This window comes from Lepisma saccharinum, chromosome 2 (genome assembly GCF_977018435.1).
Source record: "Lepisma saccharinum chromosome 2, izLepSacc3.1, whole genome shotgun sequence".
NCBI lineage: Eukaryota > Metazoa > Arthropoda > Insecta > Zygentoma > Lepismatidae > Lepisma > Lepisma saccharinum.
In genome coordinates, this window is record NC_139230.1 from 170,486,167 (window position 1) to 170,511,429 (window position 25,263).

At 37.8% G+C, this 25,263-nt stretch overlaps 1 protein-coding gene across 1 annotated transcript in view; it reads left to right on the plus strand.

Moving 5' to 3' along the window:
- Positions 1–352: 352 nt before the first annotated feature.
- LOC145980597 (haloacid dehalogenase-like hydrolase domain-containing 5) overlaps positions 353–25,263 on the plus strand; it is a 43,252-nt gene continuing 18,341 nt past the window's right edge. Inside the window, exons 1-2 of the mRNA XM_083113637.1 lie at positions 353–626; positions 18,584–18,790. Coding sequence (XP_082969763.1) covers positions 513–626; positions 18,584–18,790 — 321 coding nt within the window. The 5' untranslated portion in view covers positions 353–512. The remainder of the gene's footprint in view (positions 627–18,583; positions 18,791–25,263) is intronic.

A 25,263-nucleotide genomic window follows, 5' to 3' on the forward strand; every position in this document is an offset into this window, starting at 1 on the left:
AACGTTTGAATAGCCATCCCATCGAGCTCCAATGTAAAGCTTAGGGCAACCAAATGACGAACGAAATTATTTAGGGACGCAACAGGGGTGGCGCCGCCACTGGAAAAGTTTGGCAATGAACAGCCCCATTGTATAACGTTCACTAGAAAACTCTTAAATAGTAGAAAACTGGAAATAAGTATAAATTAAACTGTATGAAGTTCCTCAGTTCCTACATGGAGGAATCGCCACTGCTTAAAACAACTCAACTCACACCCCTAACGGCGTCTCTGGGTAGAATTGCTCATTAATAAATAGAAGGTCTCAGTGAAATTTTTCGAATCGAAATTTTGAAATAAAAAGAAAAAGAAATTCCAAAATGAGTTCGGTCCAGTTAGAGTGAGTGATTTAGGCTTATTTACATTGGATCCCATGCTTTGCATAAGTGTCTATTGCTACATGACCATAATGGCTGATTGAACAGGAATTTTACTCTACGATTAATCTCTGTAAGCTGAGAAGCACAGCAAAGTATGGCGACTTCCGTATTTGTAAATGGTAAAAATGTCGGAAGACAGTTTTCACAATTTTTGACAATTTACAAGGAAGTATGTTTTTGCAAGGCCAAACGCACCTTTAGTTCGAAGGTACGTATTTGACTTTGTTGCTAATTGGATTTCAGCTGAAAGGGCACATAAACATATCTGTACCTTGGCAATTTCTGTGTGCGGCTCCTTGTTTGATAGACTTGTATGATTGTTTGGGCAAGTTTTTATTTTTTTATTATTGTAACGAGAGGACAGTTAGTATGTGTTACTCTCAAGTATGCTCGATGGCAGAATATCACCGATGTTGGCACAGAATATACGAAAATTATTTTTAAAAATCGAGTCGACCGGAAAATCGTACCTAGTTAATAAATTGTTTTTCACAGTATTTAGGAATGTTATGTGCCAAGTACTTGTTTTTTTTCTTTTCTACCACACAGAAACACTCGCTTTGGCATGTAAAAGGTGGGAGTTAAAGCTGCAATAAGAAACACTTCAAATGCATTTTTACATTTTTGAAAACCCTAATTTGGTTCCCAGGAGAAAAAACTTACTATGATTGAACTTGTACAATTTACATATGTTCACAGTGTTTAATACATATGTGACAGATTTGCTTGTAAGCAAAAGGGTCCAGGATCCATTTCCAGTGGAGTTGTAATACACTTGCAAAGGTCAAAGTTCCGATTGTTTAATGCCAAACAAATCATAGTGTAAAGGCATTTCTTTTTTACATGGTTCAATTTCTATTTATGTGTGTTAACACATACTTTGGAGGCCAAGTGATTACTTATTCAGTGTTTTCTGGAGAGCGAGTTTGCGGTGCATGAAGTGGAAAATGTTAGCTGGAGAGCGGTTTGGTCGAGCTTTGGGGTTAACTGGAAGATGCTCCTATGATTTACCGTGGTGACAGTAAGACAGCTGGGGGATGCTTTGTAAAAATTTTTGCTACGTTGGGGATACCATCCCCATGCACCCCCTCCCCCCTCATTTTGAGCACTGCTCCTATGCGACTCATTGCAAGCAGCCATTCACTTATGTTGTCTTGGATACATACTGCTACCTTCATCTGCGTGGGATGCGAAGGGGGATTATGTCCTTAAATGCTTTATTTGTTAGTTTAGGTTTAGGAGCTCTTAGCATTAAAAAACATCCCAGAATGCTTTCATTGTTAGGTTTGATGGCTCAGGTTTAGTGCTCTTAGCATTAAAATAACATCCCTAAATGCTTCCAACACCTGGGGTGCTTTTTCCACTGATGGACGGGCTGTTGCAACACTTGTGCATGCTTCAGCATTCCATATTTCACCAGTGTCCACCAAAGCTTTCACCAGGTTAAACCATTTTACACTGGCCTCCAGAGCTGGTGAATCAAAATTGCATCGTTTGCTTTGAAACTTGTTCTGATACATGATATCCATTCTGTATGCCATAGTACAGAATGTCATGCCAATTTTGTTGCACGGAGGGTGAATAAACTGTATGCAAGCATAAACTGTTGACATTTTTAATAGTACTGCTCCTTCACTTTCATACAAAATGAAATAATATGCGGATGCATCTATGTTCTCCTGCAACAGGCAAGAAAGCATCCATATGCAGTGTTCAATATTTTTACAAAAACATACTATTTAAATTCATAGTGCACATGCAAATTGAGATGTCATTAAGTGAAAGTATATAATTATCATGAAATATCTTCTGTGATTTAGTCACTATCGGTGACTTTTTTTCCTAATATGTGCGAATATGCATGCACTTTCCAAATATAGTTTTCATTTGTTTCATTATGAAGCTTTCCGGATTTCACCAAATTTAAAATAATATCTGACCTTAAATACAAAACTACCTCCGAGCCTTGAATAACATTCTGTGTCTTGGGATGATTGTAAACCAAGAATGGCTGCGAAGTGCAGATGCTTGTGTAAGCTTCTATTCAAATCATAATTTCTCTGGTAAATTATACTTTGTTAAGGTTTTAACTTTACTAATTAGTTTCTACAAGCTTTGAACTTACTTTAAAAATTCTTTCCAGTATTCTAAAGCACTTCCTAATACACCTATAAAAATTGTGAATAATTATTAAACATTGAAAACCGTTACACTTGCAAACTTTACATTGACACTCCTAATCAGCCCCGGTGGAGGCACATAGTGGTTCGGATCCCACTTTAAACTGTAGGTCCAGTCCCGATTAGCCTTACTGTGCATAAAGTGGACTTAAAACACCAATTCAATCAATCAATCAATCCTAATCAGCCACTAACACAGAAAAAAATTACACATCAGTAGACCTTTTTTTTAAACATTATGTCCACATCTCAACTACAAATCTTAGAGTTGAATCTTGGCTTGGGATACGGAGTCTGGGATGGGATTTTGTGTAGTGATAGGGTTCTTTATAGGCAGAGGCGTCTCCTGAATGCATGCGGTGCATGCGTCAGGTGTGGGGAAAAGGACAGCTTGCTCTGCGACGACATTAATGAGCATTTCTTCATGTAAGAGAAGTATTTATTTTACATGAGAGCGCTCAACTAAGCTTATATTACATTTCTTGGATCTGAAGTGAAAGAAAGTAATAATTATTTTCCCACAATTGATGCATGCATCACTTCAGATCCAAGAAATGTAATATAATCTTAGTTGAGCACTCTCGTGTAAAATAAATACTTCTCCTATATGAAGAAATTAGAATGTAGAAATGCTCATTAATGTCGTCGCAGAGCGAGCTGTCCTTTTCCTCACAATTGACGCATGCGTTCAGGAGACGCCTGTGCCTATAGGTATTGTTATGCCAAGGTACTAGTGCACACTAGCCATACATTTCCGAGAAAAAGTACTTCATAGTTTTAAAGATTTCCAAGTTATCTCATGAGACAAAGATATTGTAGGATTTCCAAGTGTCCTGGTGACTCCGTGGTAGTGTATAAGTTTCATGCACCGAAGGTACTTCGATTCCTGTTTGATTGACCCTACTTTTTTTTATTATAAGGAGGAATATTTTGAAACTCATTTACATTGTCCAGAATTCCATCATTTTCCTTCAACTGGTAAATTTGACTCAACCATTCATTATAAACTAAAAAAAAAATACATAAATCTAGTCAGATTGGTGGTGCCATTCTCATCAACCACATTGCAGAATTTTTGTGCCTACTATGTAATTTGAAATTAGTAAATTTGTAAATGTATTGTAGAGATTTATATGCACATAAATTGTGAGTGTCACGATTAACCCAATATGTAGGAAAGCACTTTAAAATAACCAAAATAGAGAGAAAGGCATAACTTGTAAACAAAAAAATTCTCAGGGTGGCTACACACCAAGATTTCCTTGAATTCCGGGAATTATGCGTGAATTATTGGCTCTGGGAATTATGTGTGAATTCTGCGTGAATTTTTCTCCATGGACGTGAAAATTTGCTATTTTTATTATTTCAAGTTCTATTGAATTTATACATATTTATTAATGCCCTGAAGCAAGTTTTTCAAAGTTGAGTTTCTATTTATATCGGAGAAGGGAAAGGAAAGAGAAGAAAGCTGCGTTGAAAATGAAACAGAATCCTCTCGTTCACTTTGTTGGTGTCATTTGTAGAACAATCTATCTGACAGATGGAAGATTATTGCAATATAAGATATCTTGGAAGTTGATTTAAATTTGAATTTCTTATAGAATTAACAATTTTTAGTAGACGAGTATATCCCATGGCAATTGTGACTTGTGTTCGTAGATATATTTCAAGTGTGAATATGGAAATGTAAACGCACCTTAATTTTAATATTTTTAATATATGTACACTGTTTAATTGAATTGAATTAGATTTTTTTGATACATTGGAATCACAGAGACCCTAGATATTGTTAATACATTTGTGTGTGTGTGTATGTGTGAGTGGTGAGAGGTGATATTGAAGTAGAGAAAACATCTACTTGTACCCTTACATTTTTGGAAAATTCACCTTGAAAACTGGGAATTATATGTGAATTTTATCATTGTCCTAGAGTAGCCACCCTGTTTCTGCATCAACTTCTTTGCATGTGCAAGATGAGCATAAAATAATTAAAATTATTGTGATAACAAAAACCTACAAATTGCATTATAATGGGCCTCCCCCATTTAGTAATGGTTACGCCATTGCGTTGTAATCAAAAGGTCTCAGGTTTAGTCTCTGGAGGCACATTGTGCAGTGTAGGTCCAATCCCAATTAGCTTATCTGAACATAAAGTGAACTTGGCCTCCCCAATGGCATAGTGGTAACGTTGTTGCTTTATAATCAAAGTGTCCTAGGTTTTGGTACCTAGTGGAGGCACTAGTGGTTCGGATCCCACTTTAAACTGTAGGTCCAGTCCCGATTAGCCTATATGTGCAAAAAGTGGACTTAAAAATCAAGAGCCAAACTTTTACATCCGAAATGTCTACAACTAACAAGAATTAGTGGCATAGGCGATGGTTCTTGTAGTAAAGAATTAGCTGAATTTAATCAAAAAAGGATTAGGGCTGAGCTGATACTGATACCTTTGGTATCGGTAGTGGAAAGTATTGTATGGAATTAATCTACGAATACCAAGTGATACTTTTCTAGCATGTTGGTGTTACACAGGTTCCGCAGAAATGCAACACAATACTTTCGCGGAGTCTAATTATCCTGGAAATTATTCAGAATTCAAACTTTATTTTTTACTTTGCGCCAAAGTTTGAACAAAAAACTGTATTTTGTGATTACATACCATCTATTGTAATATTCTGATGTAATCTTTGAATATTCTAAAGAAAATTTCTTGATAAATTGGTGCATATAATTGGAGAAGAATATTTACACCCTAATATTGATCAATATTTTGAACAAATTTTAATTATTGTAATTTACAAGTATCATTATCGGTATTGGTGAGAATCGTTAAAGAGAAGCGACATTGGTATCGTTTCAAAGTGGTATCAGCTCAGTTATGAGCGTATATATAGTTAATGTAAAGGGGGGGGGGTCAACTTTTGGTACGATTAGGGTTCCTATATTTCATAACTAAAAATTCCAGGCCACTGCTGACTGGAAGCTTGTTCGGGAGCAGGGGGGGCTGGACGTGTTAAAGTTGTGTGTATGAACAACATAATTATTTACATATGTACAGTCCCATTATCATACTATTTACACTTCTTAATAAATAAAAAAGAAATTCACTTCAATATGATTAACCTTGCATTCCCTTTCGGTGCCATAATGAACTAAGCTGCTTTCTCAACATGTGGGAACTTTATTTGAAAAATGCCGACTGAACAGATAGACACCTAAGCACTGACTCGTTACAGTAAGTAGGTTACAATACAATGGAAGAGAATCGTAACTGAAATTCAGCCCTGCTAGCAGACGGCAGTGTCATCATGGAGTCAAATATCTTTGTAGCATCTTCTTGTAACTCGATAACTTTTTTATTGTTTAGAGGAAACTTCAATGTACAGTTAGATTGTTTTGTAAAATGAACATTTTAAAATTACGTCCACACATTTAAATATAAATACAGTTCAGGAAAGCATAGTCTTAATCTTTCCCACCCGATTGTAGGACATCTGTGCATCCCGAATAAAGTATTTGAGACACTGGGACAAATGATAGCGATCTGGGATTGTCCCGGACAATCTGGGACATATAGCACCCCTAAGTATGATCTGGCTATCAAAATCCCATCTGCCTCCACAGGAAAGGCCACAGCTTTATTAAATTAAGTTTATCTAGGAACTTCTAACTTCTCTACATAGAATGAGCAGAAAATTCTTTTAAAGAAGCTATTCCCACCCTCGCTTTCAAGAATAATTACAATATTAGAATTTGTTTTTTCCTCCTTCCTACAAAATTGAAAATAACATCATCGGTGTTATTTAATTATTATGTACACTTAACAGTGCAGGATCCATAAGTTGAGAATCTCCCATTGAATTGTAAAGACATTATTTCAACCTCTTTAATGTTGAACACATCCTCTCAGGTGTTGAAGTTGAAAGTGGCAGTGTAGCCAAGATCACCAACAGTTTGTGTACATTTGGGTAAATGAGCTTGTGACAATTTTCTACTGCCTATAGTGAAGACCCTGGATGTGTCTTCTCAATTACTGTTTGCCACTTTTTTTTGCCACATTTGTCATTCAAATTTGAGAATATAAAAATATCAACTAGGCCATCCAACATTTTGACCCACTGTTCCAATGAGTGAGGAATAGTTATTTCACATGTTGCAATTTTGCAGTGTGTTTACTGTGTTGTTCAGAAAAACATGAGTTCATTTCTACTACAAAATGATCCAAAAATGGACGACAGAGCAGAGGTTTACCTTGTAATATTCTCTTGTGCTCTCAGCTGATTCATTATTCCCTCCGATTCGACAGCTGGGTGTTCTAGGTCTCTTCATTTCTTCATCATAGTCTCTAAGTAGTTTCTCTGCTTTGGTTATAAATTTCACTAAAGTTTTTAGAACTTCTTTTTTTTTTTTTTTTTTTTTTTTGTATCTCTATTAGAATACTGACATGTTCACAATACTGAACAGTCCACCTTTTCAGGTGCCAAAAATAATGTTGTACTGCATGAAAACAATTTGGTTAGAAAAAATGGAGATATTTCAAACTCCACACAGGTTACACAGTGAAGAAACTGAAGAGCTTGCTGAAATGTTTATCTTATACTGGTAAATTGTAAAGTATGTAAAGTTTCTACAATTACTGAATACAATTCCACAAGTCACACTACTTAATATTGATATTTTTCTGTCCATCTTGTGTCAAACAACTTGAGAATGTTACGGTGTTTCCCTGGCTTTCTTGCACTGTGTTTTTAAAACCAAATTCCTTTGAGAATACTCGAGGGCAAAAATATATATAACTGATTTGACAGTCTAAATGCAGTTTCTTATTGCAGGAATTTCACATGAATGGGCAACAGCTAGAGTTAAAATATGTGATGAACAATGTACAAAAATTGCTTTTGGACACTTCTCTGAAATTATTGATCTCACCCCCTTAATTCTCCCACCCATTACTTCAGCACCATCATATCCTGCACCAACATTTTTTTTTCTAAATCCATACCCAACCCAGAGAGAGTAGAAATAATAGCTGAAGATAACTCGGATGCAGTTACATGTCCAATAGGGACAAGTCTGAAAGAAGATTTCTCATTCCGTTCTGAACTTTGGCAAATGATTTATCGACAGTCAGAAAATTTCAAATTGTCAAAAAATTAGAACTTGAGGAATACTTAATTCTTGAATGGTAGGACACCATATCAGGAACTTATAATGAAATGGTAATATTCATGCTATAAGTTCATAAGCAGCTGCTTCGGGCAGAAATTACATGTAACATTCTAGAATTTGCGAAATGTCAGGAGTTATCTGGGTATTTTCCAGGGAAATTCCGAAACTATCAGGAAATTGCAGACATGTGGTCTGCAATCCCATCTGGTGTGTGGAATTAATTTATTTCCCATCCATATCTTATCCTATGCACCTCTAATTTAGGAGAACAAAATAAAGTCGAAGAATTTTTTATGAACAAGTCACTGCACATAATAGATAGAACAGGTAATCTGGTAATTTTACTGGACCAAAGGGGGGGGCTCAGTACTAAAAAAGATAGATTACGCATTTTTCCTGTTGGAGCTTACCTGATTGCCCATAATTTCTAAAAAAATACCTTTTGGTTTTCAGGAAATAGTGTATTATATGCACATACAAGGTAACCAAAAAAGTTCTTGCCGTTTTTGACGTCCCATTAATCATGCGCTCACAGAGAGGAAACGAAATGACGCACATGCCCACCAAGCGATCGGAAGTTAGTATGACCATCGACTGTCAGTAATACAGGCACGTTGCATGCACACACAGCAGTCACAGCTCGTCCAGTGTCGAAGAGAAATGGAGGTATCAAAGCAGCTTGTTCACATGTGTTTGTTGTATGACTTTAAAGTGGGCCTGTCAGCTGCCACATCAAGTCGCCGCATTTGCCAGACATTTGGGGAGAATGCCATGAATGAACGCACTGCCAGGCATTGGTTACAGAAATTCCATTCGGGAGATGTGAGCCTTTCGGATGAACCTCACTGTGGACGACCACATGTGTTGGATGACGAGGCCCTGAAAGCAGCCATCGAGGAGGACAGTGGTCTAACGTTTGATGAACTTGCAGAAAGGTTCCATGTTTCCATGGTCAGACTTCACCTGCATGGGATAGGGAAGCCATACAAGTTAAGCAAGTGAGTACCCCACACATTGTCGGCAGCCAACAAGGAACAACGAGTGACAGCCTGTTTGCCCTTGCTCACTCGGCACCTGAACACACCCATATTTGATCGCTTGCTCACTGGTGACGAAAACTGGGTCCTCTATGACACTCCCAAGCATACCAGACATTGGTTGTCGCCACGTGACCCTGTTCCTCACACCTCAAGACCACCTCTGCACCCACGAAAGGTTATGCTCTCTGTATGGTGGAATTGTTGGCAAGTGGTGCATTACGAGCTCCTTCCACCTGGTCAGACCATCACTGCTGACCTCTTCTCTCAGCAGTTGCAAAGGTGCATTGCGGCAGAAGGAGCCGGCATTGGTGAATCGCAAGGGTGTGCTGTTCCTGCACGACAATGCCAAGCCACATGTGGCAAAGAGGACCTGGGAGACCCTTCACCAACTTGTCTGGGAGACACTGTGACACCATATTCACCGGACCTTGCACCAACAGATTACCACCTGTTTCATTCCCTCGACAACCACCTCCATGGGAGATCCTTCACAAATGAGGGAGATCTGCGGGATGCACTCACGGACTTCTTTGCATCAAAGCCTGCCGAGTTTCATCACCAGGATATTGTGCAGCTGCAGGAATGTTGGCAAAAGTTGTTGGATGCTGATGGAGATTACTTCGAAACCTAAAGGTATATATCGTCCACTGTATTGCTGTTTGTTTATCACTGCTCTAGAACGGCAAGAACTTTTTTGGTTACCTTGTAAATTAATATTATAATATTGTAACACTAATATTAATACTGTAATGTCAAATGTAATTGTGATGCAAATATGTATTTGCTTGTGTTTGAAGTGAAATCATATGAAGGGCTCGGGCATAAAACATGGTAAGTGACATTTTGGTTATTTTTTATTTACAAAGTAAAATGTGCAATACTTCAATTTTCGAGTGAAATTGTCATGTCATATAATTTGCATTGGACTCAGAGAAGCTTCTGAAATTGGTAAATTCAACACAAAAAAAAGTGTGTACTTTATAGCTTCTAATAACCTCTTTTCTTAATGAACTCAGAAATCAAGAAATGTCACATACCATGTTTTACACCCGAGCCCTTCATATAATATTAAGAATTGAGCTATCATTTCACCTTGTTACTTATGCAATGGATTTGTCGACAAGAGAGAGTGTTTTGTGCTGTAATTTTACTTCCATGAAAAGATGCATTGTAATTGGTGTGATAAGATATGAAAACCTTTTAATGTTTCTATAAAAAATAATTGGTTGATGTAACTGTGTATCTGGAGGAAGCATGTTTTATTGACCATTTTTTTAAATATATATATATTTATCATGGGTATACATACAACAAACTAACAGTCAGAAAAATGTATAGTTCATGCAACATGCAAAGAAAGTGCTTGAGCAAAGAATATGTAGTTCTTTAATTTTCATATTATACTGCTGTGCCATATGCTACTTGTCACTTTGGAGTGAACATCTACCTTAATGTAACTTGCCTGATTCACAGCTTGCCTGTAATTTGAAGTTTTTAAGTGTGTTGATGCTTGATTGGGTTCTCTTCAAGGTGTAACATGATGGATTGCCTAAACTTGTTGTGATGATTGGATACCTGAGTTTTATTCCTGAATCTTATGATTTATTTTGAAGAACTTAAATTATGTTAAACTTCTACTTGTTGCAAAGTGTTTAGGTTTTTACTGAAAATTTACCGATGCCGATGTACTCACCGATAATTTTTGGAACCGATACCGATATTTAACCGATTCCGATACATAAGATTATTAAACAGAAATGGGATGTTATTTTCTGCATGACAAAAATAAATTTGCTATGTACATTTCTATTGCATATCATATGTATATACATATATATTCTCAAGAGATGCGAATGTACATTTGCATCTACAAAAGGTTATGTGAACCTAGATATTTAACATTAGTACACAAGCAGTTCTTTGAAATGCAAAATGAATTCCTGTTCTGCCAGATTCAACTTCAGAAATACGAGATTTGGAAGCACTTCAGGAAGTAACCTACTTCTTCTCTTATCGCAAATCTGTTCAGCAACACTGAAGACTCAATCACTGAATACTGATGCAGCAGGTATGCTCAAGTATTTTCTCAGCACTTGCTTCAGGTTTGAATACTCATTTTTGAATTTCCAATACAATAGGAATGTACTGTTTTATTTCAGATTTATAGTTAGGTTGATCCTCTGAATGAGAGTTTGCAATAATTTTATTACAAAAACTCTACAATAATGACGAATCATAACCAAATTTTCAATAAAACTTACAAAACTAGAATATAAAACTTATTAGAAGGTAAAACTCTAGTATAATCTGTACCGGTTTAAATATCGGATTTTTGCCGATTCCGATACCGATGCCGATATGTCAATTTTGGCCGATTTTCATACATCTGTAATCGGCTTCGGCACATCCCTAGTTTTTACCAGTGTGAAAGTAGATTCTTATCAGCTCCGACTAGTTCGCTACGCTTTTTGACACTAGGTGTAGTTCAGGTACAAAGCAGTGTCAGGCTGGTGTGAGGAAATTGTGTTCAACCAACTACTATCCGTGGCAAAAATATTGAGCCCTTGGTTTGCATGCTTGTAAAATTGTACTCCGTGGGAGGATAAAGGTCAAATATACCTCATTGGAAAGCTGCAAGTGTCTGCTTTTAGACAAAAGCAAGACAAAGTAATTTTAACTCTGTCTGTTTTCTATTCAGACAAAAATGTGTAGTTTTTCGTGTGTTCTTTACGTAAGTTGAATTCAATTGTGTGTAGCTTCATGTAAAACAGTCGTAAAAATCTGTTTCTCTTTTTTTTTTATGTGATTGAAGCTTGTTTATGTGGAAATACCTCAGTCAAATATAATAATACTATCATCTGTGGAACAGCCACAATTAATGATTAATTATGATGTTGCAATCTTGGTAATGGTCAGCAATGCATATCAAAATTATGGCCGTGGAATAAAAATCAAATTTCCATATCTCATTCTAGCTCACTATGCGAATTGAAAACAACAGAGAGAATTGTTTTTCTTGGCAACCAGTTCCCGCGCAATTCACATAGTTGCTAAGAGCAAGTGAGCATTGTTGCCAAGCATTGCCACTTGCTCTTTAAACTCCGCATCCATGCTGCTTTGACATGGGAAATGAGCCGAAACATTGTGTTGCACAAAGCAAAGCATTGTAGAAATGCCGAAATTTTATTTTGTCACTTCTGTGTTTACATTCCTGACATGAATTATTGCCCTAACTCCCACATAGCCATAATAATTCTTAACGTGCATTCTATCCAGGCAATCGGTCTCTCACAAGTTCGCATGTTTGTTCGTACGCACAGTATTGAGTGATGGCTGTTCTATAAAGTGATTGTTTTGTTGCATGACAATGGCAAGACGGTAATATCATAGTGGTGCAAAAGAAATGATAGTCAGTGCCAAGAGATATTTTGACCAGGAGAAATGAATGGGCGCATCTCACATTGACATAAACCAAGGTGTCAAGTGCACGGCGGAGTGTTGGGGGGTTACGTCAGCACGGTGAAAAAGGTATGTAAACAAAAATGGAACAACAGAAATTTGCATCGACCCAATATTTTATTGGGTGAGGTTTTGCAAGGTGTGGTGAGAAGAAAGATACACGACTTTTATTTTAATTATCCAGTTCAACAGAATCCATTATGAACCATTTTATTATACTTTCACCTTTCACTCATTATATTCATTGAAAATTTATTAATGTTTTTAGTCCTTCCGTCTCTTTTAATGAACCCACAACTCCTTACTTATTACAACAGTTGCAGCTATGTAACAGATTTCAGGTGGAATGTATAGCAACACATTAAATGCTGAAACCACCACCACTACTGGATACAATACTTAAGTGAATTTTGCGAGATAAACACAATTTACATGCGTTTTTGCTTGAAATATATTTTAAAATGTTACTTGGCATGAAGGCTTCAGATGCCCAATTTTTTAAATCTAGTTTTTATTTGTTGTATATACTCTGTTTCCCTTGCTTATGAAATCGCTGTACACCAGGTGCATTATTATTGTATACAGAGAAGACTGAAAAACTAAATATGCTGACCAAGGCAGTAATTTATTTTATTAAAAACATAAACTAAACGTAACGTTTCAACCTTCTAGCAAGGTCTTCTTCAGACTCTGTATCAAGTACAAAAGTAACAAGATACAAAAACAGGGCATTATATATACACAAACATTACTCCCTCCAGACTATTTAGAAAGTTGTTTGGAACTTTCTAGCAGGTGACTTTCACTTTCCAACTTTACTTTCACCTAAAAGGCTAAACACAATTACTTCCATATAGAATGTGGTTGGACTTTCAATGAACTGGAATGGGGGATTGAAGTTAAACAAAGAATGGAAGAAGATGTTAGAAAGAGTGGAAAGGACAAGAGAGAAAGAGGAGAGGAGAAGGAAGAAAAATGAAGGGGAAAGGAGCGTGAGATTAAAAGTCCAACCACATTCTATATGGAAGTAATTGTGTTTAGCCTTTTAGGTGAAAGTAAAGTTGGAAAGTGAAAGTCACCTGCTAGAAAGTTCCAAACAACTTTCTAAATAGTCTGGAGGGAGTAATGTTTGTGTATATATAATGCCCTGTTTTTGTATCTTGTTACTTTTGTACTTGATACAGAGTCTGAAGAAGACCTTGCTAGAAGGTTGAAACGTTACGTTTAGTTTATGTTTTTAATAAAATAAATTACTGCCTTGGTCAGCATATTTAGTTTTTCATAATCATGGAAACAAGGCTTAATGGTGTTATAAGAGAAGACTGGATCTCTCATCGAACATTGTTGCACTGAATATATCTGTTTAAATGTGTGACATAAAATAATACTGTGAAAATTATGTTCATTGAGTTTCGAGTTGAGTTGTTTTTTCTCTTTAAGTCCACTTTATGCACAGGTAGGCTAATTGGGATTGAACTTAGTTTAAAGTGGGATCCGAACCACTATGTACCTTCGCTGAGTATCGAAGATGACTACTTTCATTAAAGCTAGAAAAAAATGCAGTAGTGCAGTACTCCATTTTCAATATGAGAAATATTTCATTCATTTTATGCTGCCACAATATTTTGGATCGGCTGGATGGAACACACCTCCGCGATTCTCGCAGCGAAGTGCAGTGAAACTCCAATGCTGTGGAAGTCGCCTGCAGCCCACGGAGTCTGAGATTGGCCGCACCCCGCCATACGCCATGCACCCATTTACCATTTATTAGGAGTGCAAAATAATTATTAATATTTGGAACCATATTTGAGGTACACACGCCAAACTTCTGGAATTTGATCAAATGTGTTATATCAACAGTTTTTTGCAATTTCATTGAATTTGTATTTATGCATTTGAAGTTTGCACATTTCCCTAAAATGTACATTTTTAAAGTATCTAGTAAAAATATGCATTCGATTTTTCTTACAGAGGTGCAAAAATAATCAAACTTCAAGTACACCAAATCTCAAGATTATATATACAGTCAATTATGAACTGTATGGTGTTAAGTTCCCCATTCATGAGAATTGGAAGAACAAACTACATTTTTCACTGAATTTTTCATTATAGTAAGAAAACAAAGTTGTGATTAATTTTCAGATAATGCTTATTAAAAAAAAGTAGATACTTGAAGCTTTCCAGTGAGGTATATTTGACTTTTTTCCTCCCACGGAGTACAATTTTACAAGTGCGTAAACCAAGGGCTCAATATTTTTGTCAAGGATAGTAGATGCTGTATGCAAGAATGGCAGTGTTCCCCCCTTCAAGTTTAGAAGATTCAACAAATGCCTGTCTGCTGCTTGCAATGTTCATTTGATTGGTTAGCACACACCACATGACCATACACAACACTCAGCACCACTCCAGAACATAGTGCAAATGGTGCAGACACCAAATACTCTTCATGACACCAAATCAACGAAGTTGACAACTCAGTGTTGCACTTTATAACCAACTTGACCCTTGAGGGTAAAGAGAGTCAAAAAGTGCAACAGAGTTAGAATAGTACTAAAAATATATTTTGATTTATATGTTTTTCAGTTTTCATAATTTTGAAAGAGCATTTTCAATTTTTGTCATCAGATTTTATTGAATTTTAAATGTAGTGGACCAGTGCATATGTCACCCTTGCATTAGGCTGTCGTGAAAATTCTGGGTGTTTTTTGACACTGTTATATTTGGTAACATTATAGTATAGGGGTGACAGATTTCTTCAAATTTACAGGAGAAAGTACTTACGGAAGTCATTTTCTGTAGCGTTGTGGAAGTTCGTGAATGTAGTTTTGATCCATTTTAATGTGAATACATGTTGTTTTCTGCGAAAATCTCTGTCCGACACACTGTTTCTGCTGCCGCCATTTGCTTTCTGCACGAGAGCACAATGTTCCTTGTGTCAAATGACGTAACCCCATGGTCAGTGTTTCAAACTCTGTGTTTTCACTAGAACATGACGTGTAGAGTATTTTTAATTTTTTAATTTTTTTTTTTACTATGCTTGCCTAACCTAACCTAACCTAACCTTACGGAAAATGGTTTTTGGGGCTAACGTGAATGGTTTTTGGGGCTAACGTCAATGGTTTGTGGGTCTAACATCAATGGTTTGTGAGGCTAACGTCAATGGTTTGCGAGGTATTAGCATAATTTCAAGTCTGGGCATGAAAGTAGGTATTTTCCGGTGAACGAGGTTGCAACACTGCATAATTCGATAAAACACTCGCACAATGCACCTGAACCAGTACGCTGTCGCCCGCCATAATGTGTTATAGAATCGAAATAACAAGTAACAGTAAGTACTCATAAATGTAAGAAATAGACATTATCTTAGTTAGAAATGCATTATTTCACCTTAGGAAATCTTCCGCATTCCAAAATAGTACGTTAGCCAGTGATCAGAATGCTACATTTTAAAAGTAGCTTCGCTACAGCTTCAGCTACTCTTCCAAAATGTAGCTTTGCTACAGCTACAACTACATTCACCAAAAAGTAGCTCGCTACACTACTCATGTGCACTACTCGCTACTTTTGCACTATTTCTGCATAAAAAAATTAAAAACAACCATATGGATGGGTATTAAAAATCTCCTACTACTGGTAAATAAATTCTGTTATTTATTAATATGATTCTCGTCATTCAATAATTTTGATAGCATTGTCACTTCAGTTACTTATTTTTACTATAGTTTTGAGAATGGTGGCCGTGGTGGCTCAGTTGGTAACGCGTCTGACTACCATGCTAAAGGTCCCGGGTTCGATCCCCGGCCGGTTCAAATCCGGGAACTTTTCTAACGGTGGAAGCGGCCCCGGCGCCTACCCAGCGTCGAATAACATGGGTACCTGGGGGAAACCCTGGGGGGTAAAGGCGGTCAGGGGCGTGATGCTGATCACATCAACCCCACTCACGACCGGATCAAGAAAGTGTGGGGCGTTACCCCCACACCCCCTATACGCCTTCATGGCGTGGTGCTAAGCACAGGGGAACACTTTACCTTTACCTTTATAGTTTTGAGAATACCATACCTATGCAAGTAGCATATCAATTCAAATTTGATACCTATATGAATATTGCAATTAGGGTGTTATCCAAATTAATGATTACAACTATACACAAATAAAATTTGGTAGGATTACGTATTCATGTTCACATCAACATATTTTTCTTCAGAATAAATATTTCATTTTTTGTAGACTGACAGGAAGGCAGCATTTTGAATGAAAAGTACCTGGAGCCCTTTGATTACAAAAGGGCCCCAGGTTCGATACCCAGCGGAGGCACATAGTGGTTCGGATCCAGTCTCAATCTTAGCTATGCATAAAATGGACTCAAAACAAAAACTAGGAAACACGCCAAGTTGGGAGAATGGGATCGTCCTGCTCCTCCATTCCCCACACTGCTCATCATTCAACATTCTTCCTCGTACTTACAATTAGCGGAAAGTGGCAGAAAGCGACTAGATAAGAATAATTAAATAAACCATTCATACTCATTGTCATGATTGAGAGAAGTGGAAGAATAGATGAGGAGGTAAACAGAAGAGGACAAATGGGTGGTGGACTATACCAAAGCGTTCGAAGATTAATATGGAACAGGGGTGTACCTATGAAATGCAAGAAGGTAATATATAACCCATACTATGTGCCAGTAATTACTGGATCAGAGACTTGGACAATGTCATAGAGAAACAAAAAGAAGATGCGGGCAGTAGAGATGAAATTTTTAAGGAGTCTTTTGAGGAAGGGATAGAATAAGGAATGAGGAGATCCGACAGGCAGTGGGTGTGGTGAAGCTTCAGGACAGACTAGATCAGGCACACATGAGATGGTTCGGACACATGAAGAGGACGGATGCAGAAAGACTACCAGTAAGAGCTTATAATGCAAAAGGAGTGGGAATATGGCCAAGGGGGAAACCAAGATGTTGGTGAAAAAAGCAGATAGCAGAGAGTGTTAGGAGAAGAGGACAAGATTGGGACACCGTAGAAAGAGAGGAGTGGTGGAAGACCAGGAAAAAATGAAGAGTCTTGACTTCTATGCCGACCCAGCCAGAGGCAGGAAACGGCGAAGGATGATGATGATGAGAATGTCATGATTAGCAAAAGTTACAGGAAAGTAGGAAAAATACATACATTTGAAAACAATGTATATTAACTAAAGAAAATTGTCGTTTCTGCATACTTTTTGCAATATGATAAAATATATTTAGGAAACTGTCGTGTAAACCTGAGTGTTCTAAACGTATTGTAATTTTAAAATTTGTGAACAAAAATTATCGCGAAAATAATTGTAATTCCAGAAACTGTATATCATTCTTGTAACAATAATTTCTGGCTGGTGAGATTCTGTATACTGATGATGATCAATGCTGTTAACGTACTGAGCCATTTATTGCTGGCACTATTCCTTTGTCAGTGCAGTGGAAAATCCATCACTCGTTTTTGCACTGCAAGTTATATTTTACACAGCAATTAATGACATTTTGATGTCTCTTACACCATGGATATCCACAGGATTTGTTCCGGGGGTGAAGCAAACGAGGCACTTTTTCCAGCGGTGCAGCAAACGAGGCATGTTTTTCTCCAAAATAGCGATGCAGATAAAAAAAACGTAGCTGTTAGCTGGAATCTATTCATATATGTCAGTTAGTTATGTGGATATCTGAATTATTCAGATACTAATTAAATAAATTACGCAGATATCTATAATCTACAATCTAGATAATCTGTGTCTTCATGTAACAGACTGTCTTAATGAACCTCCTGCAAAATTAAGGGTTATTGTCGATTTTTTCTGACGCTGTTGCCACATTAAATTCACCTCACTTGTTATAAGCTAATTATAAGATCATCCAGAAACCTCTGAGATGTAAAGAGTAGCATAAAATTCATGTAATGCCAGTCATAAATACCTTCAAAGGCAATTCATATTTGACCCCAGATTGGGAAAATCACACTATACTAACCACCAACAAAACTGTATGGAGACATGAACAAACATGAACAATGTCATACATATGTACACGCACATACACACAAACACAACACCAAAAGTGTTAAACATCACCATGCATGCAGTTCTTTTTCTTTCTTGCTACACTCTTGCTCTCACTTGCCAGACCTCGTTTTTTTTTTGTTTTTTTTTTACCATGTTTCTCATACTGCACTGCAAATGACAAATTGAGTATCACCCATTGTGCTTTTAACATTTGCTAACTTATAGATTGTAAACCAAAAGAGTTATTTGCTGTATTTGTGAAAAATATAATTTAATATTCTCTTTGACAGAGTTTAAAACCTTCATTTGGATTGTTGTTCGACATAGATGGTGTTCTTGTTAGAGGAAAGAAAGTCCTTCCCTATGCTCCTGATACTTTTAGGAAGTTGGTCGATTCAAATGGCAACTTCAGAGTTCCTACTGTGTTTGTTACCAATGCTGGAAATGCACTGAGACATCAAAAGGCACAACAGCTCACAAATTGGTTAGGTGTCGAGGTGAGTATCTAATGTAATACTTCAAATATATTGAAATGAAGTATTCACTTATCCACAAAACTTTTTTTTTAATGTTCTATCAATTTCAGTGGCCATTGACATCATACTCTTAGGTTTGATGGCAGTGCCCACCTAAATTAATAGAATATCAAAAGAACCAGTTTCATTGATAAGTGAGTTTCTATTTCAGTATATTAATTTGCTACTGCATATTTCTTTAGTGATTGAAGAATAAGTTACCTTAGGGATAACAGCATAATCTTTCTTGAGTGATGGGCATTAGTTGACTAATATTAGTTAATTATTAAAACCATCTTAAAGAAATATTGACTAATATTAGTAAAGTGACTAATTCAACTAATATTAATTGAATTAGTTGTCTGACTAATACCGAGTGTCCACAAAGTCCTGTCCCTTGAACTTTGAATAGCTGTAATTGTAAGTTGGTAAAAAAATGTCTGAGATGAATACGACTTTAACACAAGAGAGCATGGTCCTTTGGCATGTTTTTGTGGTTGATAGAAATACATCACGTACCTGAAGAAACGCAGGAGGGGGAGGGGTATCGTGCAGGGTGGAGAAAAAAATTAACAATATCATATTTTTGCCCCAAAACTTCTCTGAATTCCTGGTTTATTACAACTTTCTCTGAACTTTGTCTTTACATACACAGAAATGTAGAAAGATGCTATTATTTTTGGTTGCAATGTGTAGGGCGACAGAGAAATCAAATTTTATGACGTCAGCAGGAAAACCTACTTTTTGCACATTTTCATGGCAGTTTGCAATGCTTTGAGCATCAAATTGCACAGTACGTTGCATACTGTGTACACAACATGGGAAGAAAAAAGTACTGATATCAAGTGATCGTAAATTGTAACATCTGGTATGGATGGTTACTTTTACTATTTGTTGGTTAGCAGCACTGACTTCTCTGGTGAGCAGTCCAGGCGGCGCTGCTGTGCTGTGTAAGTGGATCAAGCCAGTGAGCGCTGGTCTGTTTGTTGCATTGTTGGCTCGTTGGTTGTGTCCTATGTGAGTGATGTTATTTTAGCTGCTGTGAATGCTGTTAGTACGAGGCGCATCCAGAAAGTAAGTTTCCCTATTCTTTTTTTTTTAAAAAAACACAGTTTCAGGAAACCATTTATTGGCGACAGGTACAGCAAAGGTTCAGCTATTTTTCAACATAGCAACCACCAGAATTGAGACACTTCTCGTATCGTTGTATCAACTTTTGGATCCCACTGTCGTAGAACTCTGCCGCCTGTAAATGGAACCAGCGTGTGACAGACGTCTTCGCTTCTTCGTCGTTGCCAAAACGCTCACCGGAGGACAGGAATTTCTTGAGGTGCAAGAAAATGTGAAAATCGCTGGGAGCCAGATCAGGACTGTAAGGTGGATGATCAAACAACTCCCAGCCAAATTCCGTCAAAACAGCTGCTGTGCGCAGAGCCATATGTGGACGAGCGTTGTCATGGAGGAGCACAACACCTGCAGTAAGCATGCCACGCCTCTTGTTTTGAATGGCACGTCGCAATTTCCTTAGTGTTTCACAGTAATGGTCAGTGTTCACCGTTTCACCTCTGGGGAGGAAGTCAATGAGCAAAATGCCCTTCCTGTCCCAAAACACGGTGCACATCACTTTCTGTACCGACAGCGTCTGTTTGAATTTCTTCTCGACCGGAAATCCACTATGCCGCCAATCCATTGACTGCTGCTTGGTTTCCGGGGTGAAGTGCGAAATCCACGTCTCATCGCCCGTGACGATCCTGTCGAGGAAATCATCGCCGTCATCATTGTACCGTTGCAGGAATGTCAGTGCTGCTCCGGAACGTTTCATTTTGTGTTCGGGTGTCAGGTTTTTCGGCACCCACCTGGCACACAATTTTTTGAACAGCAGGTGCTGCGTGACAATCTCATGCAACACAGATCGCGATATCTGTGGAAAAAGGCTACTCAACTCCGTAATCGTGAAGCGACAGTTCTTTACGATGCGCTGCCGCACCAGCTCAACCAGATCATCAGTGATTAGGGACGGACGCCTACTGCGCTCTTCATCATGGACACTTTGACGACCTTCCGAAAACTGCCGACACCATCTGCTTACTCATAATGTTCGGCCCATAGACCTCACAGAGCTGACGATGAATGTCAATTGGCGCAATGCTTTGTGCATTCAGGAACTTTATCACCGACCGAACCTCACATGCGGCAGGAGAAGGAATACGAGCTTCCATTTCGGACCACTGCTGCCTCGCTACTGGCATGCGGCGGGAGAAGGAATACGAGCTTCCACTTCGGACCACTGCTGCCTCACTACTGGCGCCGGCCGGGATCTGTCCGCCTGGCATATGATTGATACGTCTTAGCTCTGCTGCGCATGCGCAATTTACACGGCTCATTATGTTTACTTTCACGGGAAAAAAATAGGGAAACTTACTTTCTGGATGCGCCTCGTAATTTGATTTAAAAGTTATTATTCCTTTATCTTTTGAAATGAGTTACTCCTTGCAATAATGTGTTTTTATCCTCAAATGCGTTTTGAGAACAAACAGTCATGAACAGGTGCAGAAACAGTTTTCATTGAGGTATCCTGGCAAGAGTGTACCACATAAGAAAACAATATTGCGGCTTAAAAACAAATTTGATGAAACTGGTAGCGTTTGTGATAAGCCACGAAGTGAAAAACCTGGTGCCTTTACAGCTGATTTTTTGGAAGATTTGGAACGTCTGTATGCTCGTTCGCCTAAGAAATCACTCCGGCGTTTATCGAAGAATCTCATATCCTCAAATCTACCATATATAAAGCACTGCGTAAGTTAAAGTTTCGTGCTTATCGTGTTTGTGTCGTACATGAACTTAAATTTCCAGACATGGGCAAAATAATATGATTTGCTAGATGGTTTCTTCAGACATTCAGGTCTCAAAGGGAACTTGACAAAGTTTACTTTTCCGATGAAGCATGGTTTCACCTGTCGGGTTATGTTAACAGTCAGAACTGTAGGATATGGGCTACCGAAAACCCTCATGTTTTACATGAGGAGCCACTTCATTCCATGAAAATAGGTGTCTGGTGTGCGGTATCACGGCTGCACATTGTTGGACCATTTTTCTTCAAGGAGACTGTGAATAGTGCTGTGTATGTGAACATTGTGCAGGAATTTGTGTCAATGTTAGAGGAGGATGAGAGAGAAGCATGGTTTCAACAAGATGGGGCCTCAAGTCATTCATCATGCGAAACAATGCCTTTCTTGAGGGAATTTTTTCATGACAAACTGATTGGAAAGGGCTTCTGGCCCCCTCGTTCCCCCGACATCTCCCTGCTAGATTACTTCTTGTGGGGTTATTTAAAATATGTTGTTTATCATGACAATCCACAAACATTGGAACATCTACAGGCAAACATTGTGCATGCCATTAACAACATCAGTCCACAAGTTGTGAAAAAAGTTTTCCATAACTTACGGCATCGTCTGCAATGTGCCTTGAACAGAGGGGTGGGCATTCCCAGCATTTGCTTTAGGGGAGTGTGTTCAGACCAGTGTTGCCACCCATGTAACGAGTTTACTGTTTGTTACTAATTTCCAACAATTTTCAAAATGAATATGTATTCGTCAATGTCAGTACTTTTTTCTTCCCATGTTGTGTAGATACCCAGTATGCATCATGCCGTGCAATTTGATGCTCGTAGCGTTGCAAACTGCAGTGAAAATGTGCAAAAAGTAGGTTTTCCTGCTGACGTCATAAAATTTGATTTCTCTGTCACCCTACACATTGCAACCAAAAAAAAAATAGCCTCTTTCAACATTTCTGTGTACGTAAAGACTAAAAGTTCAGAGAAAGTTGTCGTAAACCAGGAATTCAGAGAAGTTTTGGGGCAAAAATATGATTATTTTTTTTCATTTTTTTTCTCCACCCCTCCCCTTCCTGTGTTTCTTCAGGTACATGGTGTATTTCTATCAACCGCAAAAACATGCCAAAGGACCATGCTCTCTTGTGTAAAAGTCATATTCATCTCCGATATTTCGTTACCAACTTATGATGTTGCTTTGTTTTTGAATTTCAATTTTTGTTATTTAGCATCGCTTTCTTCCACTTTTGGCTAATCACAGTGATGAGGATGGGTGATTTATGAACAATCACAAACACCACCCATGTACAGCCACGTACTCAAGGGATGGGACAAAGGGGTCATTTCCCCCTCGAACTATGAAATGTGTTAATGTGAAGCTACAAAAACGTATGAAAATAACATTGACGATTTTTCAGATTTTGCAAGAAATTCGATTTTGTCCTTGCATAAATGAATGGGTTGTTCAGGGAGAGAGGCAGGCTTCAGGACTCTGCAGTCTGCAATATTTGGCAATTTTAGTTTTATCACTGTTGATGCAAGTCTACCAGACATAGCTGTTTAGTCAAGACAGTCTACTCTTTTTCAATCCCTGTCCCTAGTTTCTTCGAACTGCAGTCGCAATGAAAAGAATTGTCATTTTCTTGGTTAACTCACATTCAGACATGTTTCATATTTCATCACACAATCATCAAACCCTGTTTTTTCAGTTCAAAAAATAGTGTATAAACTTTCATCTCGTAATCGTTGCATTGGCACGTCAGATGACTAAACCAATTATAGAGGCACATGATCTTTGGACACAGAGAATTACATTTTTTAAGTCTGTATTTCACAACATTCCAGTAAATTTTCTCAGGTGTAATGTTTCGACTATAATACACAAATCAATTACAACTAATGTTTTACTTTTCTTTTGCAGCATAACTTAATGTCAAAATAATATAAAAATACATAGTTTGACTTATGTTAGTCGGAAAAGAAGCCAATTACGAGGGTCATTCAGAAAGTAACTTCCATTTGGGTATAAAAGGACATTGTGAGAGTTTTTATTATACAACTGAAAGAGACAACTCTAAGCTATTTTTCTACATAAGCACCGTTTGTGTTGAGACACTTATCATATCAGCGAACAAGGTTTACAATACCCATGTCAAAGAAATCTGCCGCCTGTGCATTCAACCATGCAGTGACACTGTCCTTAAACTCCTGGTCATTGTTGAAGCGCTGTGCCCCCAGCCACTTCTGCATTTGTGAAAAGAGGTGATAGTCGTCTGGCAGTTCGGTAATCGTGAACCGCCGATTGTCACGAATTTTGTCATTCACCTTGGAGGCCAGTTTATTTGTCACAATTGAAGAGTGTCCACTCCTTGCCTCGTCGTGGATGTTCATTCATCCATCCTTGAAAGCACGACACCATTGCCAAATAGCATAGTCACGCATGATGTTCTTCCCATATACAGCACTAATCTCCCAATGAATATCAGCCACTTTCACCTTTTTAGCCCACAAGAAGTGAATCACTGCACGCACTTCGCAGTCAGCAGGATTTTCAATTGCAGTGGCCATTTTTTCAGCTGTATGAGAGCGGGAACTGGTCCAACGATCCTCACACCTGCACTGCCAGACTCTTACTGAGCCAGGCTACACAGCTGCATGTTGTTCATGCCGTTAACTCCACTCTTCCACATGCTAGAGTGAAATTGAACCAACAACAACATCGTCTGCTGTGAGCTCAAGTTCAGTGTTACTGCATGGCTGAATGCACAGGCGGCAGATCTCTTTGACATGTGTATTGTAAACCTTGTTCACCGATATGATAAGTGTCTCAACAGAAATGGTGCTTATGTAGGAAAATAGCGTAGAGTTGTCTCTTTCAGTTGTATACAATGAAAACTCTCACAATGTCCTGGTGTTTCATTTATACCCAAAGGGAAGTTAGTTTCCGAATAACCCTCGTAAAAGTTTGATTAATATTAGTCAAACAACTAATTCGACTAATATTAGTCGATCAACTAATTTGATTAATATTAGTGAAAAAAGTCTATATTTTGTTTCCACTAACAAGTAATGAGTCTATGGTGCCCATCACTAATTAACACTTTTAGTATGCACAACACTTTTAGTGCATTGAAGTGAACAATTATTAAACTGTAAATGGAATTCAGTTGAAATTTGATCTTATGACACAAAAAAGCACACACTACATAACATTTTTGGCCAGTTATAGTTAGTGTCATGCAAGCCCAGGCCTGATGGGGTTTTGACCAAACCAGTTCATTCCCACAGCAAGTCTCACCTTACTTGGCCAGACTTGAATTTGTCAGACATTGAAGACCAATGCATTATGTCCCACATATTTCATTGACTACTTATATTAATGAACTAAATTTGAATAGGTAAATTGTAGTGAACAAGTAAGGCTTATCACTTCACAGGCTGCCATATTGAATTTTCTTATTTTGGAACTAGAATTTCATCTCGTAATTATCGCATTGGCACGTTAGATGATGAAACCAATTATAGCGGCACATGATCTTTGGACACAGAGAATTACATTTTTTAAGTCTGTATTTCACAACATTCTAGTAAATTTTCTCAGGTGTAATATTTTGACTATAAT